Source organism: Lissotriton vulgaris, unplaced genomic scaffold (assembly GCF_964263255.1).
Source record: "Lissotriton vulgaris unplaced genomic scaffold, aLisVul1.2 SCAFFOLD_802, whole genome shotgun sequence".
Lineage (NCBI taxonomy): Eukaryota > Metazoa > Chordata > Amphibia > Caudata > Salamandridae > Lissotriton > Lissotriton vulgaris.
This window is the reverse complement of record NW_028250238.1, coordinates 374788-392565: the sequence shown is the minus strand read 5'-3', so window position 1 is coordinate 392565 and position 17778 is coordinate 374788. Positions and strand designations below refer to the sequence as shown.

Here is a 17778-nt window from a genome sequence, read left to right as displayed (position 1 = left end):
ATGAGGCACGGTTACGCTGTGCTCATGAAGAGCTGAGCTAGTCATAACCGCCGCAACGCTCGCACGCGGGGATAATTTCCCCGCTGTGCTGAAAGCTGGAAAACAGGCATGGCCATGACTAGCTCTGCTCGTCAGGAGCACAGTGCCACCGTGTAGCGTGATGAGCCGAGCTCGTCACAGTCACGGCAGCGCCGCGCGCGCGGCCCTCCTCACCCCCGCACAGCAGGTGAATAAGCCCCGCAGCGAAGGGGTTAATACTACGCCAGAACTATTCTATGTTGCTACTACTAATGCAGTGAGGCACACTCAAAAAGCATGTAGCAATGGCACTTCATTTTCTCTTCCAATATCCTTTAATATTTTATGGCTAGTTTGGACTGTGTACTATTTGAATATTTTTGGTCTAACTGGCAAAGCTAGAACCAGATGTTTATGGAATAATAAATCACCACAGCCTAGAGCCAACAGGGATATAGAAGAAAATGACCTTCCTAGGAGACAAGAGGATTATCAAGGAAGGTCCAATTAGGATTAGGAAATACTGCAGATTGGCGAGTCTAGCTACATTGTTGGATATAACATGCCAGTATAGCAATGAAGACAGGTTATTGGATAAAGAGCTTTAGAAAATTAAAACAATGAAAAACAGCAGGGGGAATTACACAGCCTTCAGCAAACACAAGCATGAGGAGACAAGCCCAAATCTTGCGTTGACTGAGGTGTCCACCAAAGGCCTGAAGTACAATAAGCAGGTACAAAAAATTTAATCCACAACAGGAATCGATCAGATGTTTGATATAGGAGTTAAAAGCATTAGTGGATCCAACTGAAGAGAGTTTTACAGTGTCACGATACTTTGAGTACCCACACACCAGAAGGGATAACATTCAATTTAAGGAATCAAGAGAAAGGTGTATGAATGTCAAATAAAACTTGTGTTTGACGCCAGGAAGGGACTGCATACATCACACTGAAAAAATCCATGAGCAAGAAGAGGAGAGGACATATGGAGAAACCATGAAAGAAAGCAGACCACAAACTAAACATGGGATCCTTGCACACAAGAGCTAATTTCTCTTGAATGCTTGAAAGGAAAAACAGATAAGAAAAGGGGAACGAAAGATATGGGACAAGGTAGCAATATACAAAGGGAGGGCGGAGGCCACTCAACACCACCCTTGATCATCTCAGCAGCTGGCTTGTTCTGGGTATATTCTAGAGGAAGTGTCTTGCATGTTTGATATCATGTATCTGCTACACTTCATACATGTACACTACCAAATGCTCAGTCTAACGCAAAATGAGCAAAACCAGGCTAACTTGCACAGCTGGGGTTTACGGACAGATTTCGCCATGTCACAGATCAACTCTACAGACGCAGTTAAAGAGGACTAAAACACAGTGATGAAACAGAGCTGTGAGGATTTTCAGTGGGAGGATATGGAAGTGGTGCAGCTGTTTGGGTTATATTTGTAACTACAGTGTGTGATGTTTACTAGATTTAGCAAAAGGGAAGTACATGCCCTTTACCACAGAGTGCCACTTGGATCATTCCCACAAAGAATTATGGAAAATCCAGGAATAACATTTAGCACACATTTCTTAATTTGTGTCAGTGGGGGGTACAATGCCCATTTATTGAAAACGGGGCTTATTTTCCCATCATCAGATTTTTACCTATATGGAGAAACAAAGAAAGAAGTAGGAAGAGCAAGATGGGAGAACAGTCGCAAAGGTATTGTATTGTAATTGCATTTGTATAGCACTTACTACACCTGACGAGGTGTTAAAGCGCTTTTTCGGCAAGTAGCACGCTAATCCGGGACCCTTAGAGGATTAGTGTTGAATTAGTATAGTGAAACATGCAAGTACATTTTAAGTGGTGGATAGGTTAGTCAGTTATTTTGATTTGGAATGATAGCAAAAGGATAGAGGAGGGAAAAGGTTTGTATGTATATGTCCCTTGTTGGCGCACGCTATTCAGGAAGCCCATAAAGGATTAGTGGTGAATTAGTATGGTGAAATATGAAGTCATTTCAGTGGTGGATATTTAGTCAGTTATTTGGAGTGAGAAGGATAGAGGGATAAAAGGGGAAGAAAGGTTTGCTTTCATATAGCACTTGTTACTGCTGATGGTTGTTGTAACACTTTTCTGGCGAGTAGCAGGCCTCTGGAACCCATAAAGGATTAGTGTTGAAAATTAGTATAGTAAAATATGAAGTAATTTGAGTAGTGGATATGTTATTCAGTTATTTGGGTAGAGAAGGGTAGGTGGCAGGATAGAAGAGGGAAAGAGGTTTGTATTTATACAGCGATTGCCACCCCTGATGGGGTTTTGAAGCGCAAGTAGCACTCTACTCTGGAACCCATCAGGATTAGTGGTGAATTAGTATGGTGAAACAGGAGTAAGTTTAGTGGTGGATATGTTAGTCAGTTATTTGGATTGAGGAGGGGTAGAAAAGGAAAAAGGTTTGCATTTATATAACACTTGTAACCCTGATGGGGTGTTGAGACTCTATTGGGTTCCAGAGTAGCGTGCTACTCGCCAATAAAGGATTAGTGGTGAATTAATATAGTTTAATATGAGAATGAGAGAGAGAGAGAGAGAGAGAGAGAGAAAGACTGTTTATTTAGACCTTAGTCTTTAAAACCAAATCGAATAAAATTCAGGATATTATACATAATTCAGTTATTAGTAAAACAGTGTACAACTTTTTGTTAAAATCTTCAAAAGGTATAAAAACATACAGAACATTCTACTTAAAATCCGAATCGTCTTAGACTTTTAAAGTCAAGGCTGTTCATTATCTTCAGCAGTCCACCATTGCTGTTAGGAGATTAAAAGGTATTAAAACCCATAGGACTTGTCCTGCCCAAGTTACTCTTCTTCTTTTATTGTATACAGGGTAACTGGGGTTTCTCACTACACTTCTTTGAGCTTTCCCCTGACCACTTGAGTAATTTCTTTCAGGTAGTAACCCAGAGCTATAGCAATTTCTAGATATTCCATTCTTGGCACTAAATTGATTGCTTGGGCTCTCGCTTGTGTTATATTTTCTGAATATGGGTCGCAGAATCAGTTTTCTCACTTCAACATACATGAGACAATCAAGAAGAATGTGCATTATCTCACACTTAGACTCCATACTGCACTTGCATAAACCATCTGGGTACATCATTTCTGCCGTGATTTTCTCTCCACTCGCCAGGGGATAATGCCAATTCTCATTTTTAAAATATCCCACCTAAATCCATAGTTCGGGAGTGCTTCTAGGTATGGATATCCTATATTGGTTTCCCACACTTCTATCATGTTTTTACCGATTTTTTGTTTCTTAGATAACCTAGGTCCTGCGACAATTAGTATTTGTAGGAAGGTGGCTACCTGACTATGGTTACCCCAGATTTTTTGCCTTGTGTTTAGCTGGTTTTCGACTTAGTTGGCCTGGTTCCCTGCTAATCAGGGCCCCAGGCTATCTGCTCTCTCTGTAAAATGGATTCCATGTACCCTAGGTGCATAACTGGATTGGCTTGGGTCACCTTATCAGCCCCTGTACAGAGCACTATAGGTGCCCAGGGCATAGGTGCATCCAAGGCCTACCAGGGGCTGCAGCATATCTTTTGCCACCCCTGGCTGGCTATCTAAAATTGACACAACTGGCTGATCACTCAGCTGGGGCAAGGTGGTGTAATCACCCCTTGCTTAGATATAGTATGCCTATATCTAAACCTATCTGGACACATATAAACCTGTGAGCCACTCCTATGGCAGGCCTTAACAATCCTGAAGGCAGAGTGCGTGGTTTAATGTGAGATGGTGCTTTAGCATGAGCTGAGCCTGTCTGCAGCTGTCGGGACCAATTCCCTTAGCTGTTCCGGGATAATGCCAAACCATATACTATTAAGTGCATTATAATCCTCGCGGTTATATGTCAACTTTGGTTTGGCTTTATCAAAACATGTCGTGTAAGGTGTCATACGAATTGGAATACTACCCCCTCGCCAGTCCTGGCGACGGGGGTAGCATTCCACCCCTCTAGAGGGGACGACATGTTACTTTTGCTAAAACGCGGTTGATTTTTAAAAGAGCCTCAGATCCACAAAATGGATGCTTCTGCCACAGACACATGTCTGACCTCCTGCTGCTGACCGAAACTCAGCAGAGGAGGCCTGGACAAAGGATTTCCTGTCACAGGGAGGTGTGACACCACCCCAGACAGGAGATAGTGGATTGTAGCAGGGAGGTTTGAATGAAACCAGACAGTGCCTGGGGAGCACAAGGCTTCCCCTTGCATAATCCGGTCAAACCGGTTCTGGGGCAGCCCAGCCCCAGCTCCAGTGAGACCTGGACAAAGGAAAGGGGGTGTAACCACCCCCCTTCCTGGTCCGACCTATAGGGGAGGGACCTAGCAGGAGATCCACCCCTCAGATTGGAATAAGAGTGGGAGCAGTGCCAATGCAACTCAGATCATCCTGAAATCAACTTTAAACTAGGAAGACGACTGGACTTCGACATTCTGATGACAGAAGACTGAAGAGCATCTCCCTTGTGGCCTAGGAGGGGCCACCCTGTGAACACAGGCATCACCCAGCACCTCGACGTCTGCTTTGCCGCCGCCTCCCGCCGGAGTCCGAGTGCAGAGCCTGACAAGACCCAGCTTCCCAGACTTCTCCCAGCCCGATCCACAGTCCCTGCAAAGAAGGGACCAGTGGAGGCACCGAGAGACGTGGGAGCGGCCATCTTGAAAGACCCCCGAGACGCTGACTGCGCAGCACCCGAGGCACCCTTGACTCTGTGCTTTGGGGTTTGAGAAGCCCCACAACCGAGCAGCATTTGCACCAAAGACCAGCCCTCCAGCATCTCCACGATCTGCGTGGGGCCCTTTTGCTTTTTGCCACTCGACTCGCCATCCCGGCCGCTTGTCACGTGGTCAGCAGCCATCTTGGTGACGAAACCTACGATTTACACTGTGGGTCTGGTTGCTACAGACCTGCCCTCGCTCCTGTAGGAAGGAGTACCCGCTCTGACCTTGCTGGTCCGAGTAATAAGCCTTTTTCACTTTCCCCGTGGCTTGCATTAGCCAAGGCTTGTTTGCTTCAATCGAGTTGCCGACAGCGCCATCAGCTAGAGCCTTCGAGGGACAGCTCGTGATCGACTCCTGGACGTCCTTGACCTCTTCGTGTCCACGTGGCTGCAGAGAGAAGCAACCCCTGATCACCTGTTTGCACCCGACTTTGCCTGGTTCCAATCTGGTTCCACGGTGGTCACTGGTCAGTGACTTTGAACATTGTCCCCTCTGCTTTCAGGTCTTCACCACTTCAGATCCACCCTTGGATCCACAGGACACTTCTGCCTCACATCGCCTGCAGCTGCAACAGCTTCAAGCACCAAGAGCCTGCGTGTCAAGACCCGACGCCACTTCGACCCTGTGCACCCACGGCCTGTGGGTGAGGTAACATTGCAACGCCGGTGTTCCCACACTGGTACACACCTCTAGGGTCTGTGTCTAAAGTTTTGTTCCTCTAGGTTCAGCCGAAGTATCTTTTAATTCACTTTATCCAACTTTTACGCACCATTGACATTGCATTGGTGCGAGCCGCACTTTCCGTGCTGCACCCGTCTCCTGTGGGCTACTCCCGACTTCAGCATTGCTAGTCCTGACTGCTCCCAGCGAATCTCTAGGCCCTAGGCCTAACCACTGTTCGATAAGTGTTCCCTATACCACTTTTTTAGTATATGGTCTGAGTGGCCACCCGCCCTCATCCATAATTGTGCAACTTTATATGTTTTACTGTGCTTTTGATTTAACGCTTGTGCCCCTTTCCTCATAAAGAGTACTGGGGAGTAATTTAGAAATAAATACATATATTTTTATAATATATACTTGTGTGGTGTCCTTTCATTTGATTACAGGATTGTATGTGGTAAAACAGCTCGCTTAACACGACCTCTTAAGTTAAGCCTTTAAGGCTGCTTAGTCCATGCTACCACTAGGATAGCTTGTCTAACAAGGTTGACTTACAACCAGACATCTTTGGGGTTTGTTTGGACTGATACCAAGTGGTTCCAGAATTGGAAACACTACATATCAGGCCAACTTCTCACAGTATTGTATCAAGATTCATACATTCTGATAACATTATTCTACAAACCAGCAGCCATTTGCATCTTACAGTTATTTCCACTACTGTTTTCATGATTCTTGTAGACACTAGGGTCATTATTCCACCTGCAGGATGCCCAAATCTATTCTTCTTTGCAGGTCGAATTAACTGGTAGAAACCATCGAAAATTAGTGTCTTGCCACATAACCAAGTCTCCTGGATACACATAATTTCTACGTTTTCTCCAAGTTCATTTACATTTTTATGTTTTTCATCAGCTCCTAACCCAATTATGTTCCAGGAGGCCAGTCTTATGCTATGTGGCATAACTTTTTCCTATTCAATGTCCTCTAACCAACCTTCCTCCCCTGTTCTTCCACGAATTTCTGTGATGGACCTGCCTGCCCTAACTCCTTGCTCCAGTTCCCCCACCACTGGTCGATATTAGAGTTATTTGCTGTTATTTTTATGTTTCCTGGCATCTCACCATCCTCAACCTCGTACTCACATAACCTGACCTGTCTCTTTCCTAGACCTGCGTGGCATTTAAGGAAGTGTTGACCCTGCCCTTTCTTCTCGCCTGTGTCTACCAATACTTTGTTCTCCTCTAGCAGTCTTATTCCCTCCTTCTGTAACTCAGTTGCTGCTTTCTTGATCGTCTCTATTACCAGGTTGGAATACAGTAACTTTTGTAATCTCTTTCCCTTCTCTGACCTGACTGAACCCCACTCCCTTAAGTCGTTTGTTCCAATTGCTTTCAGGTTCTGACATTTTGCAAAACCTTGCGGCAGTTGTGACCTATTTAGGGGCGGCCTCTTTCCAGTTGAATATGGAATTTGAGAAGTGAACATGTTAGTCAGGTAGAGAACAGGGATGAAAATGGACATGCAAGAGTTGGGGTAAAGAGACCGGAAGATAAGAGGGTGGAAGAAAGAGGCATCAAGTGAAATAAAGATTCAGCGGCCCAGGTGGCGGGCTCATAAGAAAAACTTTGGAACCATGAACGAATTAATTATCAAATCGAGTGTTAATTCTCCTGAGCATGTGCTGATGTATCAATTTCATATGATGTAGCGCACCCTAGTTGCGCCTGTGTTTTAGAAGAGAGGGCATGTAGAGTTAAAAACCAATAAATATGAATGCATTTCCCTTTCCCCTAATAAAGAATGGGGAAAGCGTCAAATACATCAGGCCCATAAGGCTGTGCCCAAAACACCTATTGAGATGAGGCTTCCCAGCAGCCACTGCGCTGTAAACTAGCATCACACACGGTCGGAGGCCCACGTGAGGAGAGGCGAGGAGGGCGGTCACATCTTCTGCGGTACACCGTACAGAAGCAGAACCTAGAGTCTGCTTCACAGGGCAGGGACGGAGTAAAGGGCCAATGGTGGTCAGTCAGCAGCGGCACTTACCCGTGGCTCCCTCTCCAGCCGGAGATTGTGTGTTCTGTGGGGTGATAATGCCCGCTTCACGACAGCACGATGATGGAAGTGGTAGTAATCGCCAATGATCTAAAATTAAAGAGAAAGAAAAAAAAAACTTTAACACGTTTTCTTTTTACTTTGTAATATTTTATCAGAGTAAATAATTCACGCGGGCAGAGCTACTATGCAAAAGGACTCTAAATACCTCTACCAATGAACGGAGCGGGAGGGGAGATGCATTTACAAACAATAAAGCAGACATGAATGCAGAAGAAGCTGTGCGTGAGTGGAGTACTCCAAGTGAGCTCAGAAACAGATCCGATCTGCGTGGATTCCTCGTCGCCGGCGCCGCGGCCGCGCGCTTCCAGCTCTGTTGCCATGGCACCGGATGCAAGCAGACAAAGGACGCCCACCTCCATTAGCCACGGCCGGATGGGGGTCGGAAGGAAGGTCATAATAAAAAGAAAACAATTTTCATAACTAGTAATTTCAGAATAGGTCTGAAGCCCAAATGACAGCCGAAATGATGCCGTCTAAAGGAGAAAGGAAGTCTCCAGCAGGCGCGCGGACATGGGTTTTTTCTGCCCGAATCAGCAGTCAGTATTACAAAACAGGGTTAGACCCAGTAGTCAAAGGGACCTGGGTAGTTAATTGTTATAAGCAGAGGGGTCCCCAACTAATATGGAGTTGGTAAGGGAAAAGGAAAATCAACAAGTATTTCAAAAGGTTGAAGAGAAAACAGAATCAAAAAGGTTCTGGAAATGCATTGTTTTATTCACTATGCATCCATTTCGTCATAGTCAAGTAATTCATTTGTGAATATCAAAATACACACTTGATTATCATTAGTTTATGTGCCCATAGAGAAAAGGAAAAGGGAAAGGGACGTAGTAAAGTTAGCAAAAAGTTGTGACTCACTTTACATTTAATAGAAACAAAGACAAAAATACATTAAAATTCATGTATGAATTCTGAATGATCCCTATCCACAACAGGGTCATATACAATGTCCACAATGTCAGGAACTTATTCAGAGAAATTCAAGCTCCTATAAAGCCGTATATATCATGCTGGTGATAGGAGTTGAAGGTGGGTAGAGGAACAGTCTACGTTTCGACCCAGGAATCGTTGTAGGATAGTTGATCCTTACAGAGAGGGTCTTCTTCAGGACATACAGGGGTGGGGTGATGGGCAAACCTCCTAGGGTTAAAGGGAGAATAGGGTCAAACTATTACTTTATGTAGGGCAATATGTCCCTAAGACAACCGTAGCGGGGAAAGTGACAGGCCGCCCGGGAACAACGTTAAAAACATACTGAGGACTATAAATATTGTCTGTGAGGACTGTTACCTGCTGTGTATTGCAGGTTAGAGTATGACCAGCACGGTCATGAACAAGTCGTGGATTACGGTTTGTAGGTATCAGAATTAAATCGGTATAATAAGACAATCCATATCTGAAGAGGAACATAAGAATTGATATGAAATTTTAAATTGATCACCACTAAGAGCAACAAACAGTGCTATTCACTCATATCTAAGAGCAACAAACAATGCTATTCACTCTTATCCATTTGTATCGGGTCATACCTTGGTTTGATGTATCAAGTAGTGCAGAGAGGAGCTACCTTTTTGTTTCAAAAAACGGCTCAACTATTATCAGAGTCCGTGAGTCAAAGGACCGTATCTAAAATAAAGAGAACACGGGGGACTAATTAAGTAAATGGACTACCCCACCGTGATTGCTGTAGTAGTGGCGGATGTCCGAAGAAAAGGGGGCTTACCCATGAGAACCGGTCCTGCTGCGTGGGACGGGTGTCTCAAAGGAGCGTCTCCAGAGTGCTCGAGCCTGGAGGGGGCGGGGGTGGGGCGGGCTTGAGTAACTTCGCCGTCTGTATCTGAATCGATAAAGTGAATCGGCGGTTAGATTAGAGTAACAAAGGGGCTTTCGATGGAAGCGTGATTGTTTAAAGCACTTACCTAAAAGTGCAATTCTCTCTGCATCGGCCGGGATTACTCGCGGACAAACACGTCTCCGTAACCAGGAAGTGTCCTGGCGGGGGGCGTGGCACCTCAATATATACGAGAGTTAACAAGGTAAAGGAAGGACTTGAAATAAGTAACCTAGCAACCGTCTTAGTATAAACAAAGAGCGGAACAGCGCGCTGGACATTGAATGAGTGATACGTGTATTTACGACACAGTGCATGTAAACGAAGTCCTTAATTTAGCATGCCATGAAATAGAGGTATTAATCTAGGACACCTTGTATATTCAAAATATACGTTGTATTCGCTAAAACGAGGAGGACATATGGCTAAATTGCCCCTTGCTAGCATGGACCTGCCGACAAGGCGGTCAAATGCATGACACAAGCTTGAATCACTTCATTACACATTACATTGGTTTTGAGGGTAAGGTAAATAAAATAAAATAAAACACTAGTGGTCAGATATATTGCAGGTGTATAAGTCACTCCATTGAGCATTCCGACAGTTTAAAAGGTGAGTTAAGCATAGTGGGCAGAAACATTGGGATGATCAGCATGAACCTGCCAACACGGCGGTTAAATGCTTTTAATTGCCCTGATATAGAACAGATCTGAAATTAATAAGGGCCTCATAGGTTGGTTGATCTGCATGTACCTGCCAACATGGTGGTAAAAATGCACATTAATAACCCTACTACAGAACAGATCTAAAGTTACTAAGGGTGTCATAAGTTGGCCAGTTGGGCAAAAGTATACTCAGGGGAGGTAGTATAACCCTGATCCTGAATGTCAGGGAATTGAAATGGATTACTTTTTTCAACTCAGTAAAAAATGGGTTAAATGAATCTGAGAATACTTTTGCCCAACTGGCCAACTTATGACACCCTTAGTAACTTTAGATCTGTTCTGTAGTAGGGTTATTAATGTGCATTTTTACCACCATGTTGGCAGGTACATGCAGATCAACCAACCTATGAGACCCTTATTAATTTCAGATCTGTTCTATATCAGGGCAATTACAAGCATTTAACCGCCGTGTTGGCAGGTTCATGCTGATCATCCCAATGTTTCTGCCCACTATGCTTAACTCACCTTTTAAACTGTCGGAATGCTCAATGGAGTGACTTATACACCTGCAATATATCTGACCACTAGTGTTTTATTTTATTTTATTTACCTTACCCTCAAAACCAATGTAATGTGTAATGAAGTGATTCAAGCTTGTGTCATGCATTTGACCGCCTTGTCGGCAGGTCCATGCTAGCAAGGGGCAATTTAGCCATATGTCCTCCTCGTTTTAGCGAATACAACGTATATTTTGAATATACAAGGTGTCCTAGATTAATACCTCTATTTCATGGCATGCTAAATTAAGGACTTCGTTTACATGCACTGTGTCGTAAATACACGTATCACTCATTCAATGTCCAGCGCGCTGTTCCGCTCTTTGTTTATACTAAGACGGTTGCTAGGTTACTTATTTCAAGTCCTTCCTTTACCTTGTTAACTCTCGTATATATTGAGGTGCCACGCCCCCCGCCAGGACACTTCCTGGTTACGGAGACGTGTTTATCCGCGAGTAATCCCGGCCGATGCAGAGAGAATTGCACTTTTAGGTAAGTGCTTTAAACCATCACGCTTCCATCGAAAGCCCCTTTGTTACTCTAATCTAACCGCCGATTCACTTTATCGATTCAGATACAGACGGCGAAGTTACTCAAGCCCGCCCCACCCCCGCCCCCTCCAGGCTCGAGCACTCTGGAGACGCTCCTTTGAGACACCCGTCCCACGCAGCAGGACCGGTTCTCATGGGTAAGCCCCCTTTTCTTCGGACATCCGCCACTACTACAGCAATCACGGTGGGGTAGTCCATTTACTTAATTAGTCCCCCGTGTTCTCTTTATTTTAGATACGGTCCTTTGACTCACGGACTCTGATAATAGTTGAGCCGTTTTTTGAAACAAAAAGGTAGCTCCTCTCTGCACTACTTGATACATCAAACCAAGGTATGACCCGATACAAATGGATAAGAGTGAATAGCATTGTTTGTTGCTCTTAGATATGAGTGAATAGCACTGTTTGTTGCTCTTAGTGGTGATCAATTTAAAATTTCATATCAATTCTTATGTTCCTCTTCAGATATGGATTGTCTTATTATACCGATTTAATTCTGATACCTACAAACCGTAATCCACGACTTGTTCATGACCGTGCTGGTCATACTCTAACCTGCAATACACAGCAGGTAACAGTCCTCACAGACAATATTTATAGTCCTCAGTATGTTTTTAACGTTGTTCCCGGGCGGCCTGTCACTTTCCCCGCTACGGTTGTCTTAGGGACATATTGCCCTACATAAAGTAATAGTTTGACCCTATTCTCCCTTTAACCCTAGGAGGTTTGCCCATCACCCCACCCCTGTATGTCCTGAAGAAGACCCTCTCTGTAAGGATCAACTATCCTACAACGATTCCTGGGTCGAAACGTAGACTGTTCCTCTACCCACCTTCAACTCCTATCACCAGCATGATATATACGGCTTTATAGGAGCTTGAATTTCTCTGAATAAGTTCCAGACATTGTGGACATTGTATATGACCCTGTTGTGGATAGGGATCATTCAGAATTCATACATGAATTTTAATGTATTTTTGTCTTTGTTTCTATTAAATGTAAAGTGAGTCACAACTTTTTGCTAACTTTACTACCTCCCTTTCCCTTTTCCTTTTCTCTATGGGCACATAAACTAATGATAATCAAGTGTGTATTTTGATATTCACAAATGAATTACTTGACTATGACGAAATGGATGCATAGTGAATAAAACAATGCATTTCCAGAACCTTTTTGATTCTGTTTTCTCTTCAACCTTTTGAAATACTTGTTGATTTTCCTTTTCCCTTACCAACTCCATATTAGTTGGGGACCCCTCTGCTTATAACGAATCAGCAGTCAGGCAAATAACGCGCTGTTTCCTCGCCACCCCCGACCTGAAATTAGCACTTTTCAACACAGGAATAAGGGCAGAACTCGAGACGCAAACTTTCCTGTCAGGTTTCGCGGTAGACTTCCAGGGGCATTTCAGGAGAGCCAACAAGACCGCGTGATGTGCGTCGAGCTCGGTCGGCCTCGGTGGATCTTTATTTTACTTCACAGAGTTCTATATAGCGCGAACTTGACCCGAACCGTGAACTAGAGAGCTCTGCATAGCACCAGTGAAATGATGGACAAAAAAGCAGCGTTTCTTGAAGAGGCGATTTATTTACAACCAGTTGCATTACATGAGGACACATTCATTTTTGTTGGGCATGAGGAGATTAAGGGATTTGCGCCCAGAATCACAGGATGTCCAGCGCCATTGCCGAGACTTGAACGCAGTTCCCCAGATTCGAGGTCGACCGCCGTATCAGTTAAGCCAACTCCTCTCCCCTCATAGAAAAGGACATAGTGCACCTGCCAGAGCGTCATTATTAGTTACAATCTACTGTATGAATATGCACCGTTAGCCTCTGAACATCAGTGGTTGGAAAGGGGGCACCGCCTCCAAAGCAGAGCTATAAAACCAACGTCCAAAGTGGCTCCAGGCCATATTTTCATGACAACCACAGAGTATATGTAAATCAGAATCCATTAGATTCCTTGCAGTTTTCAAATTTGTACTGTGCCTATAATTAATATACGAACGGATCTAGCCCTCTTGGACCTACATTGGGCACCCAGCTTGAGAACAGCATATTCTGAGGTTTTTCTTGACATTCTCACCCAAAAAAAAAAGGGTATCCTAGGGACAATTTGCATACCTGAAATCAGCTTGTGCCTGGATTCCAGGGTCAAGCGCTCAATGAAAGGACTTGCAGGGACTATTTCTTTTATTACCTCACGTCAGGTACGCAGACTCAGCCTTAAAGAGCATAGGACTAGGAGCGTATTGGAACCAGTTATTAGAATAGCTTATTTTGGAATGCAAAAGTGTTTTCAAATGTTTACCACCTTCCTACAAGAAGTTCTACTTTGTCGATCAAATGGAAAAGGGAGTGCGTTCCGCCACAGCGGAGCGTTCCTTGTTTGAAAAGCTGGTAAGAGAAAGGGCAGAGAATCTCTTCGCTCTTGAAAGAGTGATGGCATCTCCAGCAGCGCTGCTGTAGCAGGCCCGGTGTGTCACTCACATCAACATAAAATCAATGCTCGGCGTTCCACAGCCACGAGGAAGGAGCAGTGATGCGAGCCCTGGGTGTCCTCATTCTCATCAGCAGTTAAGCGGAGGATTGGGGTGGCGTGTTTGATGGGGATGCACCTTTTCCACTACTTATTATAGCGGATACATTCCTTCTCCTGCCCCAATTTTAGATCTGGTGTGACAATAGCAATCTGTGTGACCTACTGTAATCATAGTTGACTTTCACACACAGTGCTACAATTTCACCATTGTGTTTATTGTATGTGGTCACTGTTTTGAGCTTGCAATATTATGTAATAAGATGCAAGCCATTATTGGCTCCAAAGTTATTGCCTGATAATTTTCTTATCTTACTTATTTTTCTACCCTTTCCTATACAATTCTTTTTCCCTCTTGTCGGGTACAGGCTTGTGCCCCTCTGTAATTGTATGTTTTTTATTTTTTGGAATAATTGAATATCAATCTAATAAATATTCCATGCCCGGCTGGGTACGTGAATTATCTTTATAGTACTGACTGAAGTCTATAAATAACTCCTTGACCAATTCTTTTTGCATAGGACCATTGTCTTTTGGAATAATTAGCTACCCAAGGTCCTACGCGTACCTATTGGGTCCCCTTGTTTGTTTTACTACTAAGTGTTTGATGGGGATGCATCTTTTCCACTACTTATTATAGCGGATACATTCCTTCTCCTACCCCAATCCAATTTTAGATCTGGCGTGACAATAGCAATCTGTGTGACCTACTGAAATCATGGATATATATATATATATATATCTATATATATATATATATATATATATATATCTAGAGTAGGCTTTGGTTCTTCTCAGTGTAGTAGAATTCTCTCACCTCATGCTATTGGATGTTTGATGTATAAATCAACCCTCCAGGAAGTGCTTCCACTGGAATGCAAAATGAACTATTTTACATCTGAAAAGTACAGTAAATCAGTCTGTTATTCCCCATTCACTTTATCTCCTGCACTCATCCCGTGGAGAAAGCTATTTTTTCTAATAGAGCATTTGTGCAAACAATGATTGTAAATGGCATTTGTGAAAGCCCGAGTTTACTTGCAGACCACTGGTCATAACATCAAAGTACTTTCGGATGAGCCTTTTACACATGTCTAGCACATTACACTAATGAACCCAACAGATTGAAACACGTCGGACGTGGATGTGCTAGCTCTACCCATACAATTTCAATTAATTCATTATATGATGGGAATTGCGTAGTTAATGGAGCACAAAAACTTCCAGTGCCTCTACTCAACAAGTTTCTGCTTTGTTGGAATATAGGGTAATTTCACAATCTCCATGTTACGAGGAAAAAGTCAACCACAAAATGTTCCAAAAAGACCAAACGTTTCAAAAATAGATGTTTTATTTGGAGAACATTGCGTGGTGCCATCCTACGGGCCAGTTCTAACACCAAAGTCCTCATCGTACATTCAAAGCCACCTCACCCACTAACCAACGTCCTAAAATACCGGTCCCACAAGTCAACGAGGCGGGAGAGGTCATTACCCTGCTCAATGCTAGAAGTTATGCTCAGTAGACTTATAAGTGTCTTTTATTAACAGATACTGATGGGATCCCAGTAAAGGCATCAATTCACAGTGACAGTAGTGGCACTTGTCAGCATAGCATACACTTTTAATGGGGCACCTCAGCTACTTCTACAAACAAGTAAAATTAGCTCTATACTAGGGCTCTAATGTACACTTTTGGTTCTACCCAGGATTACTTACAAAAAACTATTTACAAATATTTAATTGTAGCCCATGCCCCTATTAATTCTACTGTGAAAATAAATACTTCAGGTGCAACTATTCTCTTGCCTTCTTTGCAGCGAACGCCCGTATGAAACCATACAGTGCACCCACTGTATGTGCCCATTCTATTCTTGGCCCCTTTGGATGCATATGATTATACCAAACCTGGGCTTTCGCTTTCAGAACATTGTCTTCGTGTGAGGATCCAACTAAACCCAATGGCGTAAACAAGCTGCACCTCCAGCAATGTGCAGCTTCGGAATATGGAAGCCAAGATACAGCGAGGGTTCTTAGCCTACGAGCAGCGACCTTGCAAACTTAACTGCACAGAGCAGCTTGAATTCATTAACTGCGCCAAACGGTATTTTGTACATCAAAACAATTAATGTGTAGAAATTAAATTAATGTAGGTTTCCTTTTCAAGAAGTGATTCATTTCGGCATGACATTTTAGCATCTTACACCGACAAAGAATGTTTTACTTTTCTTTTTTTTTTTTTTTTTTTTTTAGTTTTAGATTTTTAATAGGCTCCGTGAAGCACTATGCATAAATTGTAAAACGTCAACATTGATGCACTCGTGTCTACGAGATCCACAACAGGTAACATTAGAAGTTAATAGGCGTAAAGTAATCTGGGCCATGTAAGTCTGCTCTCGAGAAAAATACCGAGTGCGTTTACAGAACTGTTTAAGAAAACATTGCATATTTTACATGAGCAGACAAATTAATACAGTAAAAAAGCAGGTACGGGACAACGAATCAGCGAGGCTCCAAAAATCTTTATAAATACAGCCATTGGAAGGACGATCTTGAGTCGAGAAGATTGTTATCGTTGCGAGCGTTTAGTTGTCGTAGCTGTCTCTATAGGAGCCGCCTCCGTACCCGCTGCTTCGGCCGCCGCCGCTGCAAGAGTCCCTGGAGCTGTATCCGCCGCTGTATCCACCGCCTCCGTACCCGCCGCTGCTCCGGCTGCTGCCGTAGCTGTCGCCGCCTCGCCCTCGGCCGCCGCGGGAGTAGCCCCGGCCGCCGCCGCTGCCTCCGTAGCCTCCTCTGTAGCCGCCCCGGCTCCTATAGGACTTGCCGGCCTGGTCCACTCGGATCTGCCGCCCGTCGAGGGTCTTTTGCTCTTCTGGCCTTTGACATTTCAGGCTTGCATGTCAGCAGCGGTTATGAGGGTCGCTGGCAATACATCTGGGTAACGGGCAATTACTAGGTGGCGTCGAAGCCCGAGCATAAACCAGGACACTGACAGTCGAACTGAAATACGCGCGAGTGACACAATCGAGTTCTTCCCTCAGCACCACCGATGAAGGCAGCCTCTGCTGGACAGGACTGTGCCCTGCCTGAACTCCCCTCGTGAAGCAGGCCACTGCACTCCGCTCTCATGCTTCCAGTTGCAAAGGCTGGCATGCCAGGGTCCTTTAATCGCATCACCTCCATCTTGTGAGGTAAAGCTGAACCTAACAAACACTGTCAAAGCCAACAGGTCTGTCTGGTTTGCATTTTGAGTCCAAAGTAAATCACTTAACAAAGCTTGCTGCATCGTTTAAAAGCACAACAACCAAAACACACACAACACACGGTTAGTTGCTCTCTATTAAGTGCATCAATGACAATGAATTTAACGAGTCCCCAATGGACTGCAGTCCAAGCACCCCAGAAGAGGCGTGGGATGATAGACCAAAGTGCCAATAGCATGATGTGAGAAAGAGCTCGTTATTGTGGTGGAGCCAAAGTCCACTCTATGCATATTTTAAAGAACTGGTAGCTAGGAAATCAGCAGATGCGCTCCAGCCAGACCCAAACAAAACAAAACCAGTTCTTTTGCGTCAACCGGGCAGCAAGGACACTTCAGCGGAACCGCTGCATTTATAAAAGCGCTTCGACGCCTCGTCAGGGGTAGTAAGCGCTATGTAAATGCAATTGCAAGTACAGTACAATATAGTGACAATACTAGTATCTCTTTAGACGCTACTTAAAGCGAAACCATTCACTATGCCTCAGCTAGTCTATGAACATTGACCTGCAATACTTACACACCTCTCTCCCCCATGCCCAATCGGCAGTTCATACACATAGCTTGGTATACAAACTATCTGCACACACCCACCCAAGCACAAACAGGCCACACAGCCCAGGATACAAGCTACATAGGTAGCATTCTTTCCAGCCGAGGCAGACACAATTAATAGCGGCTACACCCCATGGTGCAGACTAGAGCAGAACTCTCAGTGCGAGGTGACATTTTGAGGAAAATACTTGTGTATTCTGCACAATCCCGGTCTCTCCTACTCAGAGCCTCT

At 44.2% G+C, this 17778-nt stretch overlaps 1 protein-coding gene across 1 annotated transcript in view; it reads right to left on the bottom strand.

The window, feature by feature from the left end:
• Positions 1–17778, bottom strand: part of FURIN (furin, paired basic amino acid cleaving enzyme) — a 375254-nt gene that overhangs the window by 165034 nt on the left and 192442 nt on the right. The window contains exon 3 of the mRNA XM_086950518.1: positions 7518–7616. Coding sequence (XP_086806644.1) covers positions 7518–7616 — 99 coding nt within the window. The remainder of the gene's footprint in view (positions 1–7517; positions 7617–17778) is intronic.